This window comes from Xenopus laevis, chromosome 6L (assembly GCF_017654675.1).
Source record: "Xenopus laevis strain J_2021 chromosome 6L, Xenopus_laevis_v10.1, whole genome shotgun sequence".
Lineage (NCBI taxonomy): Eukaryota > Metazoa > Chordata > Amphibia > Anura > Pipidae > Xenopus > Xenopus laevis.
The window spans coordinates 97027337-97052169 of record NC_054381.1 but is presented as its reverse complement, the minus strand read 5'-3'; the positions used below and the strand labels follow the sequence as shown (position 1 = coordinate 97052169).

General features: G+C 36.6%; 1 protein-coding gene across 8 annotated transcripts in view; it reads right to left on the bottom strand.

The window, feature by feature from the left end:
• The window catches only part of phactr1.L (phosphatase and actin regulator 1 L homeolog), a 205089-nt gene that overhangs the window by 29728 nt on the left and 150528 nt on the right, over positions 1–24833 (bottom strand). For all 8 annotated transcript variants that reach the window (XM_041566299.1, XM_041566297.1, XM_018267800.2 and 5 more), the window contains one exon: positions 8969–9049. In XM_041566299.1, the coding sequence (XP_041422233.1) occupies positions 8969–9049 (81 nt within the window). The remainder of the gene's footprint in view (positions 1–8968; positions 9050–24833) is intronic.

The following is a 24833-nucleotide window of genomic DNA, read 5'->3' as shown; positions in this document are numbered from 1 at the left end:
GTATCAGACCTGTATCTCTAGTTATGCTTACTAACCCAGTGGGTGGCTATTAATATATAGGGTTCGTAATTAAAGTGGAAAATCTGTTGGTAAGACGTGATTTCTCACTTCTCAAAACATGCCCCCTTATTTCAATAATACATTAATTAAGCTTATAAATAATGGAGACCTACCATGGAATGAAATATTGACGTTTCGGGCCAATCCATTCCTTTACTATGTTCAATGCAGCTCTTTTCTATCATTGCAACAACTTGCTCACTGCGGCTCCAGCAATCTTAGCAAAACCAATCAATCCATAAAGTTGCTATTTTTATTTTCACAATGCAATGCTTCTAGCAAAATGTTTGCTTACAGAGCACGCTTTAATGATTAGCCTATTTTATAGGCACGGGGGAAGCATTGAGTCACACAAGTGGAGAGGAGATGTTAACGGTGAAATGAAAAGTGGACAGACAATAAATCTCTCGCAGCCCTTCCTCCACCGTTTGGTGCAGTGTGGGAACACAGTTATATAGCTTAGCTCTCTCATGGAACACTGGCAGTATGTAGCACTCCTATCCTTTTACCATCCTAATGCTTTCCCCTATGAAAATTCCTTCCCATCCATCCTATCCCTTTACCCTTCAGATAAGAAATGAGAAGCCGGAATTTTTGAATTAATATATATAAAATAAACAAACACATAAACATAACTTGTTGTTAATAATAGTCAACTATTAGCCCAATGCTACACAGAGCTAAACTCGGGCTGTGGAAAAACGCAGACCCCAACGCTGACATTAGCTTTCTTCATTGACTTCACCTAGAACCATTGAGTCGGTGGATTTCGGCACAGAAACGCTAGAGTTTGCATTCTGACACAGAAATCCACCGCTTGTGCCTGCACCACGCCTGATGCAATGGTTCCAGGTGCAGACAAATTTTCCTGTGCTTTTCCACCGGCGGAGATCAACGCCTGTGTGGCATTAGTCTTAAGCTGGCCATAGACGCAAAGATCCGATCGTATGAATCAACGTACGATCGGACTTTCCCATCTCCCGACCCGCCACTAACCATAAAGATCAAAGTCTTACCACTCCGATCAAATAAAGTAGTAAAAGAACAGATCAGCCAATGTACTACCTCTGACAGCAATCGTACGATAGTTATGTCCGACCAAACTAGTAGCTAGTCTCCCACTGAAAATCATACGATCAGCAATACACGCAGAGATATTATTGGCAGGCGACAGTAATTTTCTAACCTGTCCGATCGACCAAACGACCGATCCCTGCGAAAAATGTCGGGACTCTCCACACACGGTCCGAAAATCGTATGAATCCACGATCGGATCGTTGCGTCTATGGCCAGCTTTATGCCACACGGGGCTGAAACTCAACCTCATGAAAAACACAGGTCAAGAATCAGCACAGGGAGGTGCACAAACAGATAGGGGACAGTGGTGTGTGTGAGCAGATCGGGAACAGGTGGGGGGGGGGCAAGCAGGTCAGGAACAGACAGGAGGGAGAGTTGCCTAGAAGCACACCATTTTTAAATTCAACCTTGCCTGCACAAAACAATGGTTTTGATCAGAGCCTCTAAATTTTCCTACCTACCTTGCTCGTCTACACTGTTTCCTGTTTTTATATAACCTGCTTCATAAGGGAAAATTCTAATAACTACATGTCAATTTCTGAGAAGTTGCCATGGGTTTTCAAATATATATATTTTAGTGTTTTGCATGAATCTGTAAATAATAAGATGTACTGAATAGTAATTCCTTTGGGAGAGATCCTGCAATACCAGCATATCTACTAAATACTAAATTGCTAAGCAATTTAGTAGCTGAGGCTGCAAAGCAATATACTCACTACAAATAAAGGGGAACTGTGATTACAATAAAAACTCCATTAAACACTAATGGATGTTTAATAAATCTATTTAATCTGTTTCACTTTTTAACAAGTGTATTGTTATGATTATGAACAACTCCCTTGTGCCATGAAGCTCACACTCACAACAGCATTGCCGAATTATTTGCAACAGGAAAATAAATGTTAGCTTATAGCATGAAGGTTCCACTTTAAAGGAGAACTAAACGCTAAAAATTAATATAGGGCAAAAATAGCATATTTTATATACTGTTCTTATTGCATCAGCCTAAAGTTTCATCTTCTCATAAAACATCAATGATCCGGGACTTCAAACTTGTCACAGGGGGTCACCATCTTGGTAAGTGTCTGTGACTCTGAGCAGCTGTTGAGAAGCTAAGCTTAGGGGTCGTTGCTAATTATCAAGCAGAAAAAGAGGTTTGTCTGTATTATAAGCTGATGCTACAAGACTGATTATTAAATTCTGATGCTAGTTGCACTGGTTTCTGTGCTGCCATGTAGTAATTATCTGTATTAATTACTAATCAGCCTCATATTGTGATATTTCTATTCTTTGTGTGCTGTATATTGTGAGTGGGTCACTAAGCTCAGTAACTGACAGCAGCAAAGAACATGTTCAGCGAATCAGCATAAAAGTAGATGGGGAGCTACTGGGGCATCTTTGGAGACATAGATCTTTACCGCTAAAGGGCTATGGTTGCCTTGGGCTGGTGCAGAAGCACAAAACAATGTACAACATTTCTACCCTACTTCTTTAGTTAAGCTTTAGTTCTCCTTTAAACAGTGGCAACAAGAAATATTAATGTTGCATCCAGGACAAGTGGCTAGCATATATTTATTGGCGGATAGAAGCATCAGTTCAGCAGTGAAACTTAATAAATCATTGATACAAAAACAACAGTACTACTTTACTGCATTATATATAATGCAGTAAAGGTTATTATAAAGGTTGTTCACCTTCCAAACACTTTTTTCAGTTCAGTTGTTTTCAGATAAACACTTCATTTTTAAAGGGGAACTCTGGCTTTCAAACCAAAATTTGATAAATAGGCCCACAGAAACCCCTAATATACCCATCAGAGTTATCTATTTCTCCAAAAAGTATGAATAAATGCCATTTTCTATGCTGAAATCCAGCTGTTTAACAGTTCCTCTCTTTCTGCATCATTTGAAATCCTGGCAGGGAAGGAGGGATTAAAACACTGATGTTACAAATTGTAACAACTTCTCCACAGTTTACAGACAGCATGCAGGAACTACATAACCCACAATGCATTGCACTGTGATGTTCCATTCCTTATTGAGATCACATGTGCAGGGAATTGTGGGGTTTGGAGGATGCAGGCTGAGGACAGATGGCTGTTGATACAAAGTAACAGTAGTCAGTCAGATCAGCAGGAGAGCAGGGGGCTAGGCTTAGAGAACTGTTCCAAACCATTTATAATCATGAAAAAACTGCATATTTTTTAATTGATGTATATTGCGAAGTTGCTTGAAATTATATTTACTTTTCAAAAAGCTCAAGTTATGTTTTTGTGGAGTTCCCCTTTAATATTTGTGTCTCTGGTGTTTGTCTGGCAGCTCAGTAATCCAGGTGTAGATTCTGAACTGTTACAATTTGCTACATCAGTGGATACATTTCTCAGCAGCAGCTGTTCATTATTAGCAACTATTGTAGCATTTCTAACAGCTGCCTTTAATGAAACTCAGGGATTCTGTTCAGCAGGGCCAACGATAAGAAATGTATCAAAAAAATGCATCACATTTTAAACAGTTTACAGTCCACTGACTGCCCCTGCCCCTCCCAGAGCTGATTTAGAATGTAGAAAATTAAACTACACTTCACTAATTGTTTCTGAAACCAACTGAACTGATAAAGGTGCTGGAAGATGAACAATCCCTTTAAATAATGTATTTATAAAGGTGCTGGAAGATGAACAATCCCTTTAAATAATGTATTTGCCAAGACAATTCTGAAGGATTATAGGGCCGTACATTCATATTTTCCAAATAAAATTCTAGTGATGTAATGTGCTCAGCAGCATGACAGCATAATACCCTGGCCTACATGATATCCAGAAGGGCTGCTGATAAACAGTATATACCCCTTTCAGACTTTGTTCTGTGTTAGAACAGGTATGTTACAATTACTAACATAACCTTTTAGGTCAAGTTTAGTGCCTTTGACTAGGCCTAAACATGGTTAACCTATCTGTGCACTAGCCATTGTACCCATTATTACTGTGTTAGCTGGGTGTGGTCTATATTTCACATACGCGGTGAATATCTATGGACATGTAACAGAGGCCAAACAAGAGCAATATGCACTATGCAGTAGAGATGACAATAAACTGGATTTGACTATGTAGTAATGTTGTTCTCTGCGTCCTAGAGACAGATATACCATATTCAGCCTGTGCTAGGACTATGCCAAAAGGTACTCCTGTGACAGTCATCTACCAGGCATATGTACATTAGATGGAAACAGCATCTGGTGCAGTTAGGAATGCCTATGTAACAGTGCCCTGAAAGTTGTTCATGATTATTTTAGTTAGGTTTATTAAGCTGGCAATACTGAGTGTTGGCTATGTGATACATAGTAGATAAGGTACAAATATTATACATATACAAACAAAAATATAAAGCAAAAAAAAAAAACCCATGCCAATTTTTACATATTTTGTTTATCTTCATAACACACAGGCTTTGCATTTTCGTACTTTCCTTACTAAGTTAAGCTATGTTAGGCTTGGATGCCAGGCTGAGGCACAAACAAAAATGTCAGCACCAAGCCAATCAAAGTACTTAAGCAAAACACTTCACAGAAAATAATTGGTACGGTTAGCATTTAAAAATATGATAATGAAATCGAGATGGAGAAGCTGCAGGGTGAAAGAATGGAGCAGCTGGGTTTAGCACACGCTATCTTGCTTAACATCAGCATGAGAAATAGAATCCACTTAATCCCACTGCTCCTTGACCCAATTAATCACCAAGAATGCCTGAAATGTTTTATCAGTAGTCACCGGAAAGGTTGCAGCCCACTGGATATACAGTATGTATATCTACTTTATCAAGGGAGCAATTTCCAAATGACACAATAATCAAAGGATAAGTAAACCTTTAAAATAAGTGAATTTAAAATTGATAGGAATGCTATTATAAGAACTTTTGCAATATACATTTTTTTTTTAATTCCAAAGATATTAAAGGATGCACGTACTGTTACTGTTACTTAAAGGAAGTTCTCAGGAGGAAGAAAGAGGGCTGGTCTGATGTTCTTCTGGTTAAGAATGATTTGAGAAAGGTTTCTAATTATTTTCCTAACCAGAAGAACATCAGACTAGCCCCCTTCCTTTCTACTGGCAATTTCCTTGACTACTTTGTGGTCAGACTGGTCAGAAAATGACAAGCAGGTGGTGCTGTTGTAACAAAATCCATTCATATTAATAGTAAATGTATCTTGCAAACGTATCTTGAATCTTGAAAACATTGCAAACGTTTTTAGAATGGCAGCCTCATCAATATTATAGTCACTTATTTTAAAGGTTTACTTATCCTTTAATATGCTTGATTTTTACTGATGTGTTCCTTAGGCCAAAAAACAGACCATACTTGCAACAGTTCCAGAAATATTTCACTCTGAGACCACTCAGATGTTTTACATGCAGTGACACTATCATAGTAAACATTAGGGACCATAAAGGACACATGTGGAGGGTAACATTACTTACAAAGCACTGCTATAACAGTCCTGAACAGAGACAAAGATTTAATGAGCCTTGTGTAGTAAACCTAGTGACCCACAATCTGGGTAAGTAATAAAAAAAGAAAAACACAGAGCAGAACGACCTTGTCAGCCACATTCTGATACATGACCTCTTTTGTTGGCATGTAGCATTTGATACATGTAGAAGAGGTTGTGCTTCTACAGGTTTGAAAACAAATACATTGTTTTTAGTTAGTAAAGCCACCGGCAGGGGATTGTCATAAAATCTATTTGCAGCAATGTATAGTCCTAATCAGTTAGCTTTATTCACATCTGTTGTTATGTTAACAGAATTGGCATTTTAGAAAAGTCATGTGTAAGTGATACATTGATGATCTATGATGTCAATGGGGGACAGGAGGACAGGTCCTGATGTAATTGGTTAGAAAGGAACTAAAGTGGCAGGTGATGCCGGATTGACTAGTTGATATAATTTTACCGGCAAATACAATTGTTAAATCTGTAATACTGTCCCAGGCCTTGGCTTGTATTTTCAACCATAACAATAATGAAACTGGTAGACTGGGGAAGAGCTTATGGGAATCAGGGGCATGGAGAATTTTTTTCTTATATTTTAAATATAAAACTAGGGTCAGTAAATACTTTAATGGTTGCAGATCTCAAATCAAATGCTATACATTTCTAGAGAGTAATAACTCCCTCCTGTAAGAGATTATGTACAGGTATGGGGTCCATTATCCAGATGGTTGGGACCTGGGTTCTTCACATGACGGTTTTTTTCTCTGGCAACCAGAGAATCTACAAATATGGATTACTGCAGCTTAGTTAGAATTAAGTACAAGGTACTGTTTAATTACAAAAAAAGAAAATTATTTTAAATTATTTCATTAAAATAGATTCTATAGGAGGTTTCTAGATATCAGAAAGTGGAGCTAAGGTAACCATTCTGAAAGGGTGTAACCACTGAAACTGGTTATGAACAGCAAAGAGGAGCTTAGAGAGCCATCATTAATTTAGTTGCCATTTAAGATCTGCATAAATAAGGTAACATCCTGCATTTCTGGCAATTTGATTTATTGAATGGAAATGCATTTTACCAATTAGGAAAAAAAATCTTTATCAAAGGTTTTTACAGTCTGCAAAGACTGACTTGAAAGCAGTGAAGAAAAGAGAGAAATATTAATAGTAGAGAGTAGAATCAGCTTACTGCTTGATTTGGCCAAGCCCATATGGAATAGTGCCTACGTAGCTCACTTCTTGGAATTGTAGCTGTTATTGAAAAAAGCACTGCATCAATGACTGCATTGTGATGATTAGGACTTGGATGGTGGCTTCATGTCGAATGGCATGCTCATGTTTATAAATAACAAACGTCTGTGTTTACTTCCCAAGCTCCATTTAGAAATGACACTGAACTAATCATCTAAGAGAGTGTATCCAATCAAGTCTGGGGGTTGGACTAAAACAACATGGTACAATGTGGTAGACCTAAATTAAATTAAGTTTGAAATCAAAGGATCATATGATGCTAAAAGTAATAGTGGCTTCTTACTTGAAAGATGAAAGGTTCTGGCTGGGAAGCAAGTCTAATAAAGCAATGAAAAAGCCTAACCACATGAGGGGGACACGAGCAGGCTCCCAACACATCAAGGAAGGCCTGCATATGGCACTGTAAAACAGTAATGTTCACTTATTACTTCTCATTATGTCAAAGAGGGGGAAAGCATCAATAAATACACCAGAAACCGCTTAGAAACTGCTAGCAACACGGTGCTGAAAACTACAATACAGCAGGTTTTCGTCAGAGAATGAAGACATACATGTGGCAAGAATGCAATGCCCTTGCCTTTAAAAGGCGACTACTAGCAAAGAAAACCATCAGCCATCCACATCAAAATCTTGTAGTTCAATAGGCTTTAATATATGTAGAAGCCCGTTCAGCTTTCATAAAAAAGAAGGAAAATAGTACAGTACTGCAAAACAAGTGATGCTTACAATCAACAAGATCTGTATGAGATAAATAACAAAATGGCATTTGGACAAGTATTTTCAGAATGCGACTATTAGCCTTGAATAAGCTCATATTTATTATGTGAGCGTGTACACCTGTGCACTTGTTTGATGATATATTCAAAATGGGTAGGATGAAAACAAACTGAACACTGAATATCCACAATTTAAATGTCAACTATCATAAATGTCAACTATCAACTCCAACAGTGAGAACACCACAATACGTAAAGAGGTTCTGCGTGTATGCAGGTACCAATATGTATTTGGACAGAGGGAATTGTATGTAACTTGGAAAGTCACAAATGTTCTGTACCTCAAGGAGTGTAGGAATATGGAGTTGCAGTAACAATTGTTAATTTGCTACAGTTCTAGTGACGCATAGAAACCAACCAATGGATGTTAGCATTTGCAGGTCTGCTGTCTGAACCTTACAGGGTATTCACAACAAGGGAGTTATTTACTAAACTCTGGTCTGGCTTTTTGGAGCAAAACTCTAGTTTTTCGGGGGTTTTTTAAACTCAGATTTTTCGAGATTATAGCCAGATCAAGTAAAAAGCCTGAATCTGAAAATCTGCCATCTCAGACCTGCCAAGGTTGTGTATAAGTCAATGGCAGAGATCACTTTACGATTTTGAAGTTTCAGTGGAATCTGAAAAAACTTAGGCTTTTTGGAAGAATGGCCGGAAAAAAACCGAGCGATTCGGGAAAGAACTCAGAAGAAATCGTAGAATTCAGGTTTTCGCTCAATTTTATTGCGTTTTTACCCAAACCGATAAAATCAAGCTTTTTTTTTTTTTTAATAACAAATAAGGTAAAATCAGGTATGGGCATTTGGTTGTGTTTTTTTATGTGAAAAATTAAATAAATTTAGATTTTAGTAAATTACCCTCCCCCTCACACATAATAACCATAAAATAAACAACAGTAAAACTGGACCTGTTAATAAAGCATCATATGTGGCCAGAAGAAAAAAGAAACAAAAAAAAATATATATATATATATATATATTCACTTTGAGAAAGGCTAGAGTGCTAGCCGAAACGTCAGTTTTTTGTTTAATAAACACCTTTTGTTTTTCAATTAAGACCTGTGTGTGCTCGCCTGTTTCCAGATATATATATATATATATATATATATATACACACACACCCCTGTATATATTATTTTAAATTGTAAAGTACAATAAATTGTAGCATTCTTCATGGAAAAAAAATTACAATTGGCCAGTAATAAATTACATTTGTCTTTAGTTATCTTTGATGCTGACAAAATTCATCCACATAATTAGAGGAAAACTGTCACTGCTCTCAGTTCCAATTTACAAATGCAAGGCTGAGTGTAATTTACTTACCTTTGTCGTATATTTCTTTCAAGACTCCTCTCTTGATGAGTTCCTCTCTGCTTTGTCTCATAGATATCTTCCTTTCCAGAGCTAGACACAAGTACACAAATACATTCCATTAATTACTTACTTAAAGAAGAAAAGCTCAGCTCAAAAATATTTTTCATGTTATTATTTTCAGCGTAATTATTCTTGTTTTCTTAAATTATGCCCAAAAGAAATACCATTGATATCTTGTGTGTACACAGTTGTAGAAGGTATTTTGTAAAGCCTAGAAAAACTCTCTCCTGTACAAATACTAAATACATTTCTTTTCAGAACGAACTTCTTATCTGCATGCAACATGTTGTCTTACGAACTAAGCAGGGTATGTTTTACACATCATATGGGAATAATGTACCCCCTGCTTCAAATGAAAGATTATTAGAATTCACCTTGAAACTTCATGGCCAAATTAAGGTCTTGGGACTCTGAGCGATATTTGGCTTAAGGCCCACCCCTTAACATATTTTTTTTTCAAAACGGACACTATTTGAGTTGAAATTGAACATACAATGCAACATTTCTTTTGCATCACCCAAAACCTTCTCTGTTCCCTGAATATTTGTCATAAAAAGCAAAGCCAAAAGACTTTCCCTTAAAATGAACACTTGAACATATTGACTTGGGCCGTCTCTAGAGTTTCCTGACCGTAAAACAATAGGTCAAACTTATTTTCAGAAAATCCTGAATGTCTTTGAATACCTTCCATTCTAAGAAAGGTGTTTGAAAAAGAGGAACAAATTGTCACATTTTAGCCATAATTATATGCCAGGTATTGGATCCATTATCCGGAAACCCGTTATCCAGAAAGCTCTGAATTAGAACATAGACTCAGTTTTATCCAAATAATCCAAATGTTTAGAAAATGATTTCCTAATAACAGTACATTGTACTTAATCCAAACTAAGATATAATTAATCCTTATTGGAAGCAAAACAAGCCTATTGGGTTTATTTCATGTTTACATGATTTTCTAGTAGACGTAAGGTATGAAGATCCAAATTACAGAAAGAAACGTTTTCCAGAAAACCCCAGGTCCCGCACATTCTGGATAACAGGTCCCATACCTGTACCAGTACAATCTGCAAATTTGCAACTTTCCCTGCCCTGGTTAAGTCTACATATCCACATGCTGTTCAATGAGTCCTCTTAATGAGCACCTAATCATCATGTATTAGATTCAGTTCATACCTAATTTGCCCATTCCACATTTACAGTATTGACAAAACCCCTGGTTACATTCCAAAAATATATGTTACTCTTTTAATCAACATTTTGGGCCGAATGTAGTCCTAACATTTCTTGATGAAAATGCACCAAAGGAATAAAGATGGTAAAAATGGTAAACAGTTGTGATCCAAAGTGCATCAGGGTGTGATGACTTTCAGCAAGACTGATAAGGTATCTGACACCTGCCTTAAGATAAAGCAGCACAAAAAAGGCACTGGGCATACAGGTACATGCTACTAATGGATAACAGGCAGAAGAAGCAGCAAGCAAAATACAAAAGCAGCTGAGACCTTTGAGTGCATATGGTTTGAAGTATAAAACAGTAATTGTTGGCAGAAATACAGCTGTAACTTTATAGATTGATTTAAAAAGCACCCTCCAACGATATAGTGCTGCACGACACACAAAACAACATGGAAGAACAAAGAACCTCACAAAAGCAAAAAAGCCAATAATCAAGAACTCACAATAGAAAGACCACAAAAATATGAATACATTGTCCAAAGAGAATAAAGGTTTGTTTTCAGAAGGTCGGTAAGCGTGAGGTAAAGCTTCACACAAATGGTGGGCATCTTAACTACAAGCAGATGGTTGGATGCCAAGCCGCCAGCGAATATGTAATCTACAGGGCAATCTAGTCCTCATACAATTGTGTAACTAGATGTTACCGGGCCCAACAGCAAATTCAAGTTAATGTCATAGCTACAGAGGACATGCTTGGTGCAACACAGTAAATAAAAGGTAATAGTTAAAATACATAGAACCCTTATGATTACAATTATTGGGGAAAAACAACTTCTAAGCACCTTTCGAGACTGGCACACAATTATTTCTGTATCCTGTCTGCATTTTTTATCATTCATAGGGTTTAACATCAAAAGCTTTTCAGTGCAGGGCTCTGCCAGGGAAAATCAAGCAATTCTTTGTTTCAAAGGTTGTCTCATTCCAACGGTTTTATGACACGGCAACAAAACTAAATACAAATTCTCAGTCTTTCCTTTAAAATCTTACCCTTAGGGGTGAACCACAGCAGACTGATGTTTTTACAGCAAGAAGCAACAAATATTTTAATTTCTGTGTAGCCATAGATGAAGTCGAACTATAAAAGGACCAATATTTTCTGCAGACTTGGCTACTTCTGGTCATGTTGGCTGCATGATGATTTGTGAAATAAGGGCTTTTAGGCACCCAAGAGCACATGCTTCAGTGGGTTGCTATATAGGAACCACACAGACACATCAAATTACTCCCAGACAATAACCAGACATTTGTGTGTAAATATGGCAGTGGAAATCATGGGAATGGGGGTAGCACTTTTTCCATGATTACCATGGGCAGTGCCAGATATAAATCAAGTAATGCATACAATATAAAGACTTCCCCAACTGATATATATTGGGCTAGTTTGAAAATCCAATTATTGGTCAGGTGCCTCAAGGATGTGTTCAACCTAATATGTAGACTACTTGCCTGGCGAAATCACACAAGTATTGTCTAGTTGGCTACTTTGGAACACAAGCATATTTTAGGGTGTATGCCCTGCTTTATAATGTGAAAGAATTCTATTTTTAAAAGGATTTTATCTTTATTTGCATTTTGAACACAAATTAAAGAGCAAGATGAGGGAAAATTGTAATTACAGTCTGAATTGCACTCCTTTGTTGCAAATTTGTTAGCAAACCCACTAAAGTCTCAGTACAATGAAAGAATCATTCCTTTATCCACCCAAAGATAAATGTGCTCTCCTCATCTTCCACACGCTGACTCAGAAGAGCCCAAGAGGTGGTACCAATACTCAAATATATGCACATATACATACAACAATTAACCAACAATACAAAAAAAACAAAACTGATTTCGTGTTGAGCACATTGCAATAAAGAAGATGTGTCATGGGCAGATTGACTGCCTTCAGGACGGATGGACAAAGCGGTATCTTTGATCCATGCAGATCATAAACAATCTAGGATTGATAGAACTGGAACACAGAACTATCAATTATAACACTGTGAAAAAGTTTAATTTCTTATGTAGTGGGTAAAGGCAGCTTTTAAATCCCAAAACATACAGTGAATTCCAAAACTTCTCAAGAAAACCCCTCCTGCATATTTAATTTTTCACATTTATTTAATGCAATGTATCTACACAAACAGCAATTTCTATTTACAACTGCTATGATCATACTGCTAGTATTACTGCCAACTTTTAGGGTGTGTCAGAGCCGCCCGCTGACTGAAGAGAAGTCAATATTAATGCATGTGTCATCCTAATCTCAAAACAAACCAATCCCAGAGCACTGCAACAAACTCAGGCCCGAAGTAAAAACAGCCATACAAAATTTCATTTCAAAGGGTAGTTCACTTTTACAAAACTATTTTCTAATAGCATACCAGAAATGTTACAATTTTCCTAGCAATGTAGGTTTTAAAAATGTATTTCCTCCCTCTGATAAACTCACTTAATCAGGACCCAAGTTTATATAGTGTTAGAATGTGATAGGTGTCTCAGTAGCATAAGCAATGTATGTATCAATTGTACAGACTATAGTTTAGCTATGCTCAGTAGGGCATAGCTAATGAAAAATGTATAACCTACTGCATTAAACGGTTAAAGCCAGTGATAAGGCTTCTGGATCTTTTAATAGAAATTTGAGATTAAAATTATAATGAAAAAACATTATTTGTCGTTCCACCTTGTGGTTTCAGTCATGTACATTGAAAGATTAACACTTGCCTTATTGAAAATCATGGTACCATTGTGACTGAATCACACATTCACACATCTGTGAGTTTCAGTCAACACCTTACTGAAGTTCAATGGAACCATTGTGATTGGATATCTGTGGTTTAAATGTCAGGGATTACCCGACCACTTCAGTTGAATTGAAGAAGCCACTCGGATGAGTGGTGAAAAGTTTTCAAGGAAAAAAATGTGCAGTTGCCTTTGACTTAAGTGTCCTAGATACTAGGTGTAAGAAATTGCTGATCATGATTTTTATATAGGTATATGTCTTTATATCCGCCATGTCTTACACAGAGTATATGGTTAATTAACGCCTATTTGAAAAACCAGTGGGCCTGGATGCATACATTTTAAATCACGCCCAGACCCAAACTATACATATCAAAGGGTTTTTCTGTGAATGATAGTTGGGCTGTAGGTTTGCTACTGGAGCACATCACTCAACTGGAGGCGTACAGTGGGCAAGCTAGGTTTTTTTTTTAATCTTACCCATCTAGGGTTGCCACCTGTCTGGTTTTCAATGGGGCACAGTTTTCAAATCTCCAAATGAGGAGATCCAGATAGGGCTTTAAAATGAATGGTGCGATGATCAGCCAATTGGTGATCACCACATCATAACCCTACTCCTGACACCATGGCCACACTCTGGACCGACACTCCCTCTGACATCATCAGCTCCCCCCAACATCACTGGGACCACCTCTGATGTCATTGCCCTGCCCAGTCTGTCGCTAGGAAGAAGTTGGCAACCCTACACCCATCTGATCAGTTTGGAGGTGAAGACTGGACAGTAGTGAGGGGGGCAGCCTGCGATGAGACGGATGTCAGAACTGCAGACTAGAGAGACGGGAGATGAGCCTGCAGGTAGAAAGGAAACCAAAGGAGTTTGTATGTTCTACCAGTGTTTGTAGTGGGTTCCCTCCAACAATCAAAAACATTCAGGTAGATGAATTGGCTTTTAATGAAATAGACTCTAATGGGTGTGAATGTGATAGGGACCTTGGATTGTAAGACCCACTATTACAGGGACTGATTTGTATGATTAACATTTTTGCAAACTGGTCCCCATTCCCTTCACCACATCTGTATAGATTAATGGTGCCTCTTTACCCTGTACCAGGGAGTTATTCACACTGCTCAAGGCACCCACCATGATGCTCAGGTCATATTGAAGGCCTATGCATCATCCCTGATGGGTAACTGCATTATATTGGGCTGTGCTTTCCTGGTCCTGTTGTATGGAGCATTATCGGCCAAGGCAACTAAACACTTTGCAGCAACATTATAAAGGTGGATAGGCAGAAAAGCATCACAAGAGAAATCAAATGAGCTTCAAAATCCTTTGATGTATATATGAGTATACTGTCCTGCAAGGATACATTTTCTTTTTCTGCTTGCCACAACAATGTCTATTAGGTTTAGATGCAATTATTAAAATCATACTTGCTACATCTCTATATGTGCTATATGTTTTTCACATTTCCAAAAAGACTAGTTTATATTGCAGTCTACAGGGTTATAAGCCAATAAATACTCCTGAATAGCACATTTCCCACTCAAGTACATATACAAATCTGTACCTATTTGCAACAGGACCCATTTTGAATGCAAATATATGCAATTGTAAAAAAGTCAAAAAGACTGTACTGACAGCTTCGACCAAGTACAATGTGGATCAGCACCATGTTCTGGAGGTAGCAAAGACAATGAACTATCCTAAAGGTCACTCTGTCCTTCTAAGATTTCCAAAACAGCAAAAGTTATTTTACAAAGTCAGGTAGGTAGCATTTAGTGACAAGGCTTCTAATAATATCACATTATTTAGGTTTCAATAAACATTTATTATGTTATAATAGTCGTTGCTGCTCAATGAGAGATATTGACATGCAGCCTTCTGTATTAACTTCATGATCCGTCCATAAAAAAAATCTGAATTAATTTACTATTTAAGGATTGTAATGTGGGAGGTACAGCTGTAGCTATTTTTCCTGCTTACATGTGAGTGCCTGTGTTCAGTATTAGAAGGTAGGAAGATTACTCCTGCTCCTCGTCTGTCACCCAGTACTCAAAGATTTGAAGAAGTGGGATTTATTAAATATACTTTATGCTGTGCAAGTATATAATTGAATCTTGTTTGTACTGGTTAAATTATTTGCTGTTGTAGAGCTATTTCAGTCATGCTTGTTCTCTCTGAATATTTGTTATGTAAGTCTAGAGTTTTGTATGTGTATATGACTAATACAAATCCAGGGTAACTTCAAATAGGTATTCACCTTTGTTTTATTCACAGCAGGGTTTTCTGCAATACAGGATGCTATTAAATGTCATGCACTGTATGTGCAAACACACAAATGAAAGTTCATTATTCTATAATCAGAACTAGTTGTTCCACTAGTTGATTCTAAATACAGACTGGCCTTAGTCACTATACTGTAATAAGTGAAGTTTTTTTTTATCCTTAACTCTCCCAGCTCATAAGTGATTTTAGCCTAAGTGAACACAGCTCCTGTTATCTTCACATGTGCTTTGTCTAACGGAGAATTCTGGGAAGAGACATAACTTAGCTCTAGGCTTTTTCCAGTTATTGTGCCACAACACTGTAATAAAAGTGCTACAGGAAAAAATAAAATATTTGAACATTCATTCATTCATTACAAATGGAAAGCCCAAAACTAATGGGCCTGTTAAATTAAAATGAGTCATTTGAATATACATACATTATTTATATCCCATAACAAGTAAATTGTTTTCTTTGAAGCAGAAGTTCTGATTATCTGCCCAGAACCACCCCAAATACTACATTTAATGGAAATTTATTTAATACATATTCAGTACATGATTGAAAGACCTTCAAAGAAAGATAACTTTATGTGAAATATCGTGTTACCATGTGTCAGTACAGTCTAAATATTGGGAGAATATAATAAAAACAAATGAAGCAATAACCCTTGATTTTCCTGACCGTTACATCTTGTACAGCTTATGTCCTTAGCAGAGGCGGTGTGATTCTCAGTATTTCTTTGAATTAATATAACAGTCCCCTGTACTTGATCCAAATGAAAATATAATTATTCCTTATAGTAAGTAAAAGTGCCTATTGGGTTTATTATTATTGTTTAAATTATTTTATTGGAGACAAAGTATGAAGAGCCAAACCAGGGAAAGATCCGACTATGAAGACTTTCATTCATCCAGGTCATGGTATATCTAGTATATGTAAATCTAAATCCCATAACTGTATCACATTACATTTTTGCTAATATCACAGCTTTACTTTAGTAGAAAGCAGATCACAAGCAATGGGTTTAAAAGGAAATCCATCAAATCCATAAAACAAATAATATTGTATATACTGTAATATAATTGTCATTGAACAATACGTTTTTTCTAATGCAAATTAAGATTTGCCAGTGCCAGTCATGCATCTTCACCTTACAACATTTCCAATATTTGTTCCCTCAGGGATTTGTTTACAGCTGTACACATTGGCAAATTTCAATGGGCCTCTGGGATGTGGGTTATTAACTCCTGTATATGGAGCTGCCAATAGTTATAAATGAGTTTAGATATTCCTGCATTTATAAAGGGGGCTAATTTATCATGTTGTAAACAACTGAAATCCTGCACACTAGAAAACTGTATATTATACAAAAACCATCCCCAAGGAATTCGGGTAGTCTTATTTAGATAATCATTCATTAAAAGGTCACTGAAGACTTAAAATAATGTACAGTTTGGAGCCCAGAAACCATTATGGTTCCTTGTACTAAGAATGTGTTTATCATTATTTTTAAATGTACATTTCTTAGCTTTGAAGGAAAATAGCAAATATTGTCTTAAATTATTAGGTAATTTCTAATACTGATGCGTTTAATTCTCTGCTTTTTATACACACAAATAAAGATAATACACAGAAAGCGAGAAAGGTATAAATGACATCTGACCCATTTGCTTTATTCCAAATATCGTTATCTGCAAAGTAAACTGGGCTCTAAAGCTCCAGTGCAATCTTAAAGGGGACCTGTCACCACATTAATATTAGAACATATTTATAAAATGGCAATATATTCAATAAATAAGAAATAATCCCAAACCATTTTAATGTTAGTCAAGCAAGGGATTCTGTCATGATTTTTATGGTATAGTTATTTAATCAGTTACACTGTATACATTATACGCAATTCATTCTTAAATTAAAATAGTTATTCTTGTAGGCAGCCATCTCAGGTCATTGTACATGATCCAGAAAGAGCCAGAACTTCCCATGTCAAAATTAAATACAACAAAAATCAATTTGAGCTTTTGAAAAACAGATTTCACTGCACTATTGCTATTCACTGCACTTAAGTGTGACTACATTCCATTCACACTTTACTGCTGCACTGCAAATAGTAGTGATATCACCCCCCACCCCCCCAGCAGCCCATCCACAGTTAGTAAAAAAAATATGTTTTTCCATGACAGAATCCCTTTAATAAACCCATTATTAAGAACCCCCCCGTCCTAAGTATTACAGATAATGGATCCTATAGCTGTAGTAATAAATCCCATAAACAGCAAACAATTGTACTATAACACTGAAAGCATTACAAATGGCATACAGTTAACACATTTTAACTAAAAAGTATTACTTAAAGATGTTTTAGCTTTCTTTAGAGAAGCTGGTGCTAATTTACAATACACCCATCTATTCCCACACTCCTTCATCTTTATTCCCTTTAAAGTTTATAATAACAACTAGGATTCTGACTTTGTTGTTGGTAGCATACCAATAAACAAGTGACAGAACACAGTCACAACTGTTTATAATGAATAATTTCAAAGGACGATTATAAAGAAACAGAACACTAAAACGTCAATGACTTGTAAATAAAGGACCAAAGTAAAAGTCATGTGCTATGTGTTTCTTTCCTGTACATGTATAAAAATTTCTTTGTGGCCTTTATTGCAGCATACTCTTTTACATCTCAGGCATCTCTTACCTAAACGCCACCCAACTGGTCTATTGCATAAAACTCACCCATGTTCTATTCATTCCTATGGGATTTCTGGAAGCGTATTTATCAAATGGTGAATTCTAACTTTCACCCATTAATACATATCCTTCTAAAAATCCCATACGAATGAATAGAACATAGGAGAGTTTTTATTTATTAAAATCTGAACTCACATTTTGATAAATCTGCCCCTGAATGCTTCATTTATTTTATACCGCTACAGGCGCCCATACATGGGTCGATAAAAGCTGCCGAAAGTCGGGCAGACATCGATTTGTCCGAAAGTCGGGCAGACGTCGATCGGGTAGGGTAAAAAAATGCAGTCACAACGCGGCTGCATCTGTTCATTAACACGTTCCGTGATCCGACCACCACACCTCTATTTTGATCCAATCATCAGGCCCTAGGGCCCATGATTGGATCAGCCCTATATCGCCCAACTCAATGTAGGCATATCGGGGAGAGATCTGCTCGTTTGGTGACATCGCCAAACAAGCGGATCTCCCTGTGTATGGCCACCTTACTTTATGGTGCATTGTGATAAAGGCTTGTCAAATATTTTATGCCAAAAAAGGTGTGAAAACTGGTGTCAAACAAATGGTGCCTTTATAAAGGTGAATTGTTCTCTATACGAGTGAAAGGCTTGCATTGCATTCACTGAAATAAAACATTACAAAGAAGGAACTGCACTTAAAGGAGAAGGAAAGGCTAAAATTAAGTAAGCTTTATCAGAAAGGTCTATATAAATACACCAGTAAACCCTCAAAGTAATGCTGATCTGAGTCCTCTGTCAAAAGAAACACAGCATTTCTTTCCTTCTATTGTGTACAAATGGGCTTCTGTATCAGACTTTCTGTTTTCAGCATCAACCTCCAGGGCTAGGGCTTGAGCATGCTCAGTGCTCCTCTTTCCCTCTTACCTTTCCCCCCTTACCTCCTCCCCTACCTGCTGTAATCTGAGCCCAGAGCTATGAGTGAGCAGGGAGAAACTCGGGCAGGAAGTGATGTCACACCAAGCTAATATGGCAGCTGCTATCCTAAACAAACAGAGAGCTTCTAGAGCTGTTTACTCAGTTGCGGTAAAGCATTCTGCAGAATAAATATAATGTTATAGCTTGCACTATTGTGGCTAATCTATTGGCAATAAACTGCATCGGTAGCTTTCCTTCTACTTTAATAAAAGGGTTTCATTTTTTTTTTCAATATGCAGTGGCGAGCAACAATTCGGAGAGGTGTTTGAGTCCTCACTGTTAAGAACATTTTCCTGTCCAAGATTTTGTTGCATACATTTTATTTAAACCGTTCTGCTACAAAAGATATTTTATAGCATGTCTGTGAAAAAGAACTGCTTTTACAATGTAATGAATCATTTTTTTAAATGATTTTAATGAATGAACTTAAAAGTCCCCACTAAATAAAAGATGTGACGCTTGTACTGTAACACTTTTGTCACTGTCAGTTTTAATGGCAGCCTGTCGACTGTCGAGTGTCTCTTAGTATCAGGCAAAAAGCACATGTTTTGTAATAATGCAAATTATAGAATGCAGATCCTTTTTCTGACAGTAAGGACAAATCCATGCATATTCATAACTAGATGGAATACCCTATTAATACAGCATCTGACACCATTTCTTCCCTCGTACCAGCCTAGACTTGAACCCATGGCCAAAATTAGCATCTTCCTAAACTAAACACTCATTTTCAGAGATAAAATGCTTCCATTAAAGGCGTAAGAACATTTGGAAGTCAGGACATCTGTTAGTACTTAAGAGCACAGTTGTCTTTAGAAAGTGATCATTCTATTTTGAAGTAATGAGGCTTGAGTTATTATCCAAATATTTCTAGAGACAAGAAGCTACTATGGTGCGTATTAATAAAGGATATTATTGCGGTCAGACCATGGACACAACAGGTTAAGCAATCATGGCATTAGGATCTGAAATAACCCTGCAGAATAGAAAGTAGAATCTACTTTCCAAAAGCTAATATTTTACAAAGTGAGTACTTGCCAGAAGCTATATTATGTAGTCAATGGTGTTTCTAAATGGACTTTTAGTAAGTCCTGATTCCTAATGGATTTCAATGCATTGGCCTAATGACTAATAAGAACAAGGGACCAAGAATATGCACACATGATTTTGGTCAGCAGAATTTAGAGGAAGCTACAATGCTTGAAAATGCTAACAAGCCCATTTAAAGGCAAGAATAGTTGCAATACAAATTTCTACTAATTAATGACAAGATGTAGTATTAGACTCTCATGGCTGGAACACAACCCTGGAACATATCACGATCATGAACATCATGTGAAGCAAATACAACTTTTACCTTTATTTAACATTTTTGCCATCTCTCACCTTCCTATGGCCAGAAAAGATCAGAGGCAGATCTCTACAAACTTTTTGAGAACACTCTGTTGTTTTCTTCTGGAACATTGTTAATCTCACATACACGGTTAACAATTTGATTTGCAAAGCATTGACATAGGACAGTTCCCTCACTGTGTGGAAAAACAGTACTACTGCCTCAGTGACATACATCTATTTTAGATGACTAAAGTAAGGAGCACTCCCAATACCATGAATCATCTTTTTTTTGTACAAATAGGTTAAAATGTTATTTCTCAAAAAAATTAGTTCATATGAATTTGAATGTAAAAAAAAAAAACTTAATGAAATGACACAGCTCAATGTGACATTTAGTTAATGTTATTAAAGGTCTAAATTATCCCATCTGTCTCATTAAAATAACCTTCCTTGGGTAAGACTAGATCATGTTTATACCATTCTCATTATTCTAGGTTGATGACACATACAGACAAAGTGTCCAAAATCCACCTCAGTGCCTTTTACTGACTTTACCCCCCTAACTGCCATGAATGAAAATCCTATATTACAAAATGACAGCAGAATTGAATAAACATTCATGCATTCTAATGCATGACAACAATGCTGTTGCACTAAGTACGAGTTAAAGGGTTAAATTAAATTACACATTTTTAAGGCTTAAAAGTCCTAGCACAAGCAATATCATGCATTTGCCATTCAATATCCGCTCTGTCTGTGTGTCTGTCAGGCTCTTAGCAGCAGGCAAGCAGCAAATGCTCTTGTAATAATGCAAACTACAGAATTTTGATCCATTTTCTGACACTGAGAACAAATCTATGCATATTCATAACTAGATGGAATGCCCATAAAAAGAGGTCTGTAAAGTTAATAAGCAGGCTGGGAGTCATCTAAATTCTGCATATTCAATGGCTAATTTACTAAAGCTTTGCCATGTGCAAAGTGCACTGCACACTACAATTCTCCAGCTCCTTCAAAAACAGTGCAGTGTTTTCACAGAATTGCAACAACAGAATTGCTTAGAATATTGTTTAGTGTTCTGGATTTTTCTGAATAAACTTATCTATGTATATACAGTAGTTCTTCTCATTTGAGTCCATTCATTGTGCAGTCGAATGTACAGAACTGCAAAGTAATATCTTTTCCATATGATGAACATCTGTTAAGCCTGATGAGAGATGACTCACCAAAGTCACTTAGGGATAATGCCACGCATACTGGGTAAAACCTCTTCCAACTGATATAAATGTTTTAGGAATAATCAGACACAACCTTTAAATGACCCAGTTAGAAAATAAAGTAAAGATTCATGCTATTTTTACTATCCCCTTTAGTTCTGCTGTCATCTTACAGGAATGACCATATGGCTGCAAAACCTCAGCCATGTATAGGTAAACACATTAAAACTTGCATGCCAGAAATACAGCTTCAGGTGGGACACAAGCTTGTGGCTTGGGTATTAACATGGCTAAAGTTATTCCAGCTGGTCCACCCTTGCAATTTTTTATAAAATGAAACTAGGCTTCCAAACTCATCATCATTTTTCGGCATTTCTTTCTACAATTAGACTGTAACACAGAACTCAAGTTCAAGAGATTCTAGAGATCATGCACCACACATGAAAACGTTTCATTATCAAAGAGTTCTCTCGAAGACAAAGCAAAGTTCATGATTTGTGAATGCCTGGAGTGATGGTGGGTACTACTAGTACAGATTTAAGCATCTAGTTCAGTACAAATATATGTAAAAGTAGCCAACATCAACAAAGGGCTCCTCTGAGAATAAATAAAGCAATATGGACATGTTGCTCTCAATTATAGGAATCATGTTAATATCACTAAATGGCAAACTTTTTTTTTTAAGTCTCCTTTCTGTTCCCCAACTCTACCTTTAGGTATCTGCAGACACCAGTACCTTGCCTCACGAGAAAACTTCGGCCGACTTCTGGAAACCGAAGTGACATGTATACCATCTTGCCGGCGATTTGCATTCTTGCCAGTGGGAAGGCATTTCGGGAGATTAGTCGATCCGAAGTTACGAAGATTTATAGTTGGTGAATAATCTCCCCGTGTGCAACCACCCTTAGGGCATAGTGGATAAAGCTGAGTAAACATGTAAACATTATTTTAGGTTATAAATACACTGGCCTGCTCCCTAACCCAGCTTGCTGTAGTTGTGTGCACCTCCAGCACACAAAATGGACTTATGGACCCAATTGACCTATGGTAATATCAATGGGATTTGGGGAGCATGGTAAGGAAGCAAACCTGGCCACTGATTATAGCAAAAGTGATATGATTCCAATCATTGATAAGGGCATAGACTAGAATAAGTTTGAGGCACAAATGCACTACAATCATTGGTTCGATATATAAAATGTTTTGTATAATCTGCTAATATTTCTATTGTGATATAAACAAGACTGGTTGAAACTTGAGTGAAAGAAGTAAAACTCAAGTCCATAGAAAGGACACTTTATGAAACGCTAGAGATGAATAAAATACCATGGCTGAATTCAAAAGGGCTTGTGTTGCACATGCTTTTCATGTAAAGATGAATACATTTCACTGCTATAACATCTTAAAAAATTGCATCTTAAGTATCCACAAAAAAATACACGTTTATTTCCAAATGATGATCTTCACTGCTAACATAACTCTGGCAAATGCAATATAAAATGTAACATTATAGTTGAAAATAGTATAAATACTGAAAGTACAAATTAACGTCACTAACTTTCTGTTTGCTCTGTAATTATCTTTATTTTGGGGCTAATGTTCCCACATGGTATCCAAATGCAGAATCACAGCAAAGGGCATAACACTCAAGCGTATGTCTTCTTTTTATAATAAACAAAAGAATAATAGCCTGTAGGTAAATACCTTCCCTGGAACATTTCTTATTTTAATGGCATGTATATTCTAACTGTTTTTTTTTTATTTTAGATATTGGCACATTATAATCAGACAGATGTGCTGTTCGTGCATTTGGTTTGATTTTTGGAGTTACTGCCAAGCAATTTACAGATTAGAAAAAGCTTGTCGTAAACATTAAACCAGTGTTTCCTACTCACAGTAGTATATGCACCCAAATTATAACATAGCATCTATGTGTATCTTGTTTATTACACACCCTAAAATGACTTGATGCACATTAGGGTTAAAAGTAACACGCTCCATCAGTAAAGCTGAATTCTCAGAATCACAAAAATTGTTTACAAACATAAATTGCAATAAAAAAATAAGAAAATCTCCCAGGTGAAAATATTAAAACATTATATATGAAGAGAAAGAAAAAGAGTATAATAAATAGTAAAAAACACAAAGTTGTAGCCTTCGTAGCAGCCATTTTGTTTTATTTGAATATATAAATAAAAGAAAAATGATAGAGAACCGACGAAAAGTTGCTTAGAAAAGGAGAGTATATGAAACATAGGTGAACTACCTATTTAAGAATATTTACAAAGTAAAAAAGAGAGAGAAGACATTGTACCCTAAAGAAATTCATCAAAGATCCCAAGGAGTAAAGTTCAGCTCTTTCTCATGAAAACGAGTGACTGGCGAAAAATATATATTTCAAGCTGGAAATAAGAGACCAGCAAAACAGACATATATAGTAGTAGGGGTAATAAGGATATTAACAGTCTCCATGTGCAGTAATTCATCACCAAAAATTAAGCCAGAATGGTTTTAATTTATTTTATATTTCAGAATTGCCACATTGCAGCAAGAAAAATATAGATTTACAAGAGATTCTAATTCCTTTATTTGTAGTTTGGGAAGATTACAGAAAGAGGGAGACTCGACCAAGAATAAAGTAGAAAAATGGGAGGGGGCTCATGACTAAATCAAGCTTTTAAGTTGGTCCGATTTCTTGACAATAAATCACAGCAGCTTGACCTTGACATATTTAATCTGCTGCTTGAGGGAATTTGCGGACATTTCTTCAAACCAAGTCAGCATGGTTTTATGTACAGTAGGGCATGTCAACCTAATGAAATATATGAAGGAAGAAAGCATTAGGACAGGTTTGGGCAGTTCATATGGGCTACAAAGGGCCTATTTTGATTCTCAGTCCAGACCTGCCTTCTGTGACTCTATACCTTACACTTCTGAATGATGCCTATGTGCCTAGCCCCGCCTCTTTCGAATTTAGCAGTACCTTGTTTGTGATGCCCAATGCAGTGAGCAAATTGCAAAAAAAAGGCTGATTGTGGCTTTTTATTTGCACTTTATACACTGCATTAGGTATCACAAATGAGGTCTATGGTTAAGTATGCAAAACTGCACAGAGAATAAGAACTACCTAAAGGTGTCGTCCTGGACCCTGAACTTTTTGTTGATTTATTCAAATGCCTGCTATACCGTTTACTTACCTTTCAAATTTGGCAAAGAGAAATATAAAGGTGACTGTGTTATAATAATTTTCATTGGTTCACGTTCTGTAGCATCAATTAAAGTGTTACCATGCTTGTCTAGGATTACCAACACATCTACCTGTAGAGACACACACACCTCCC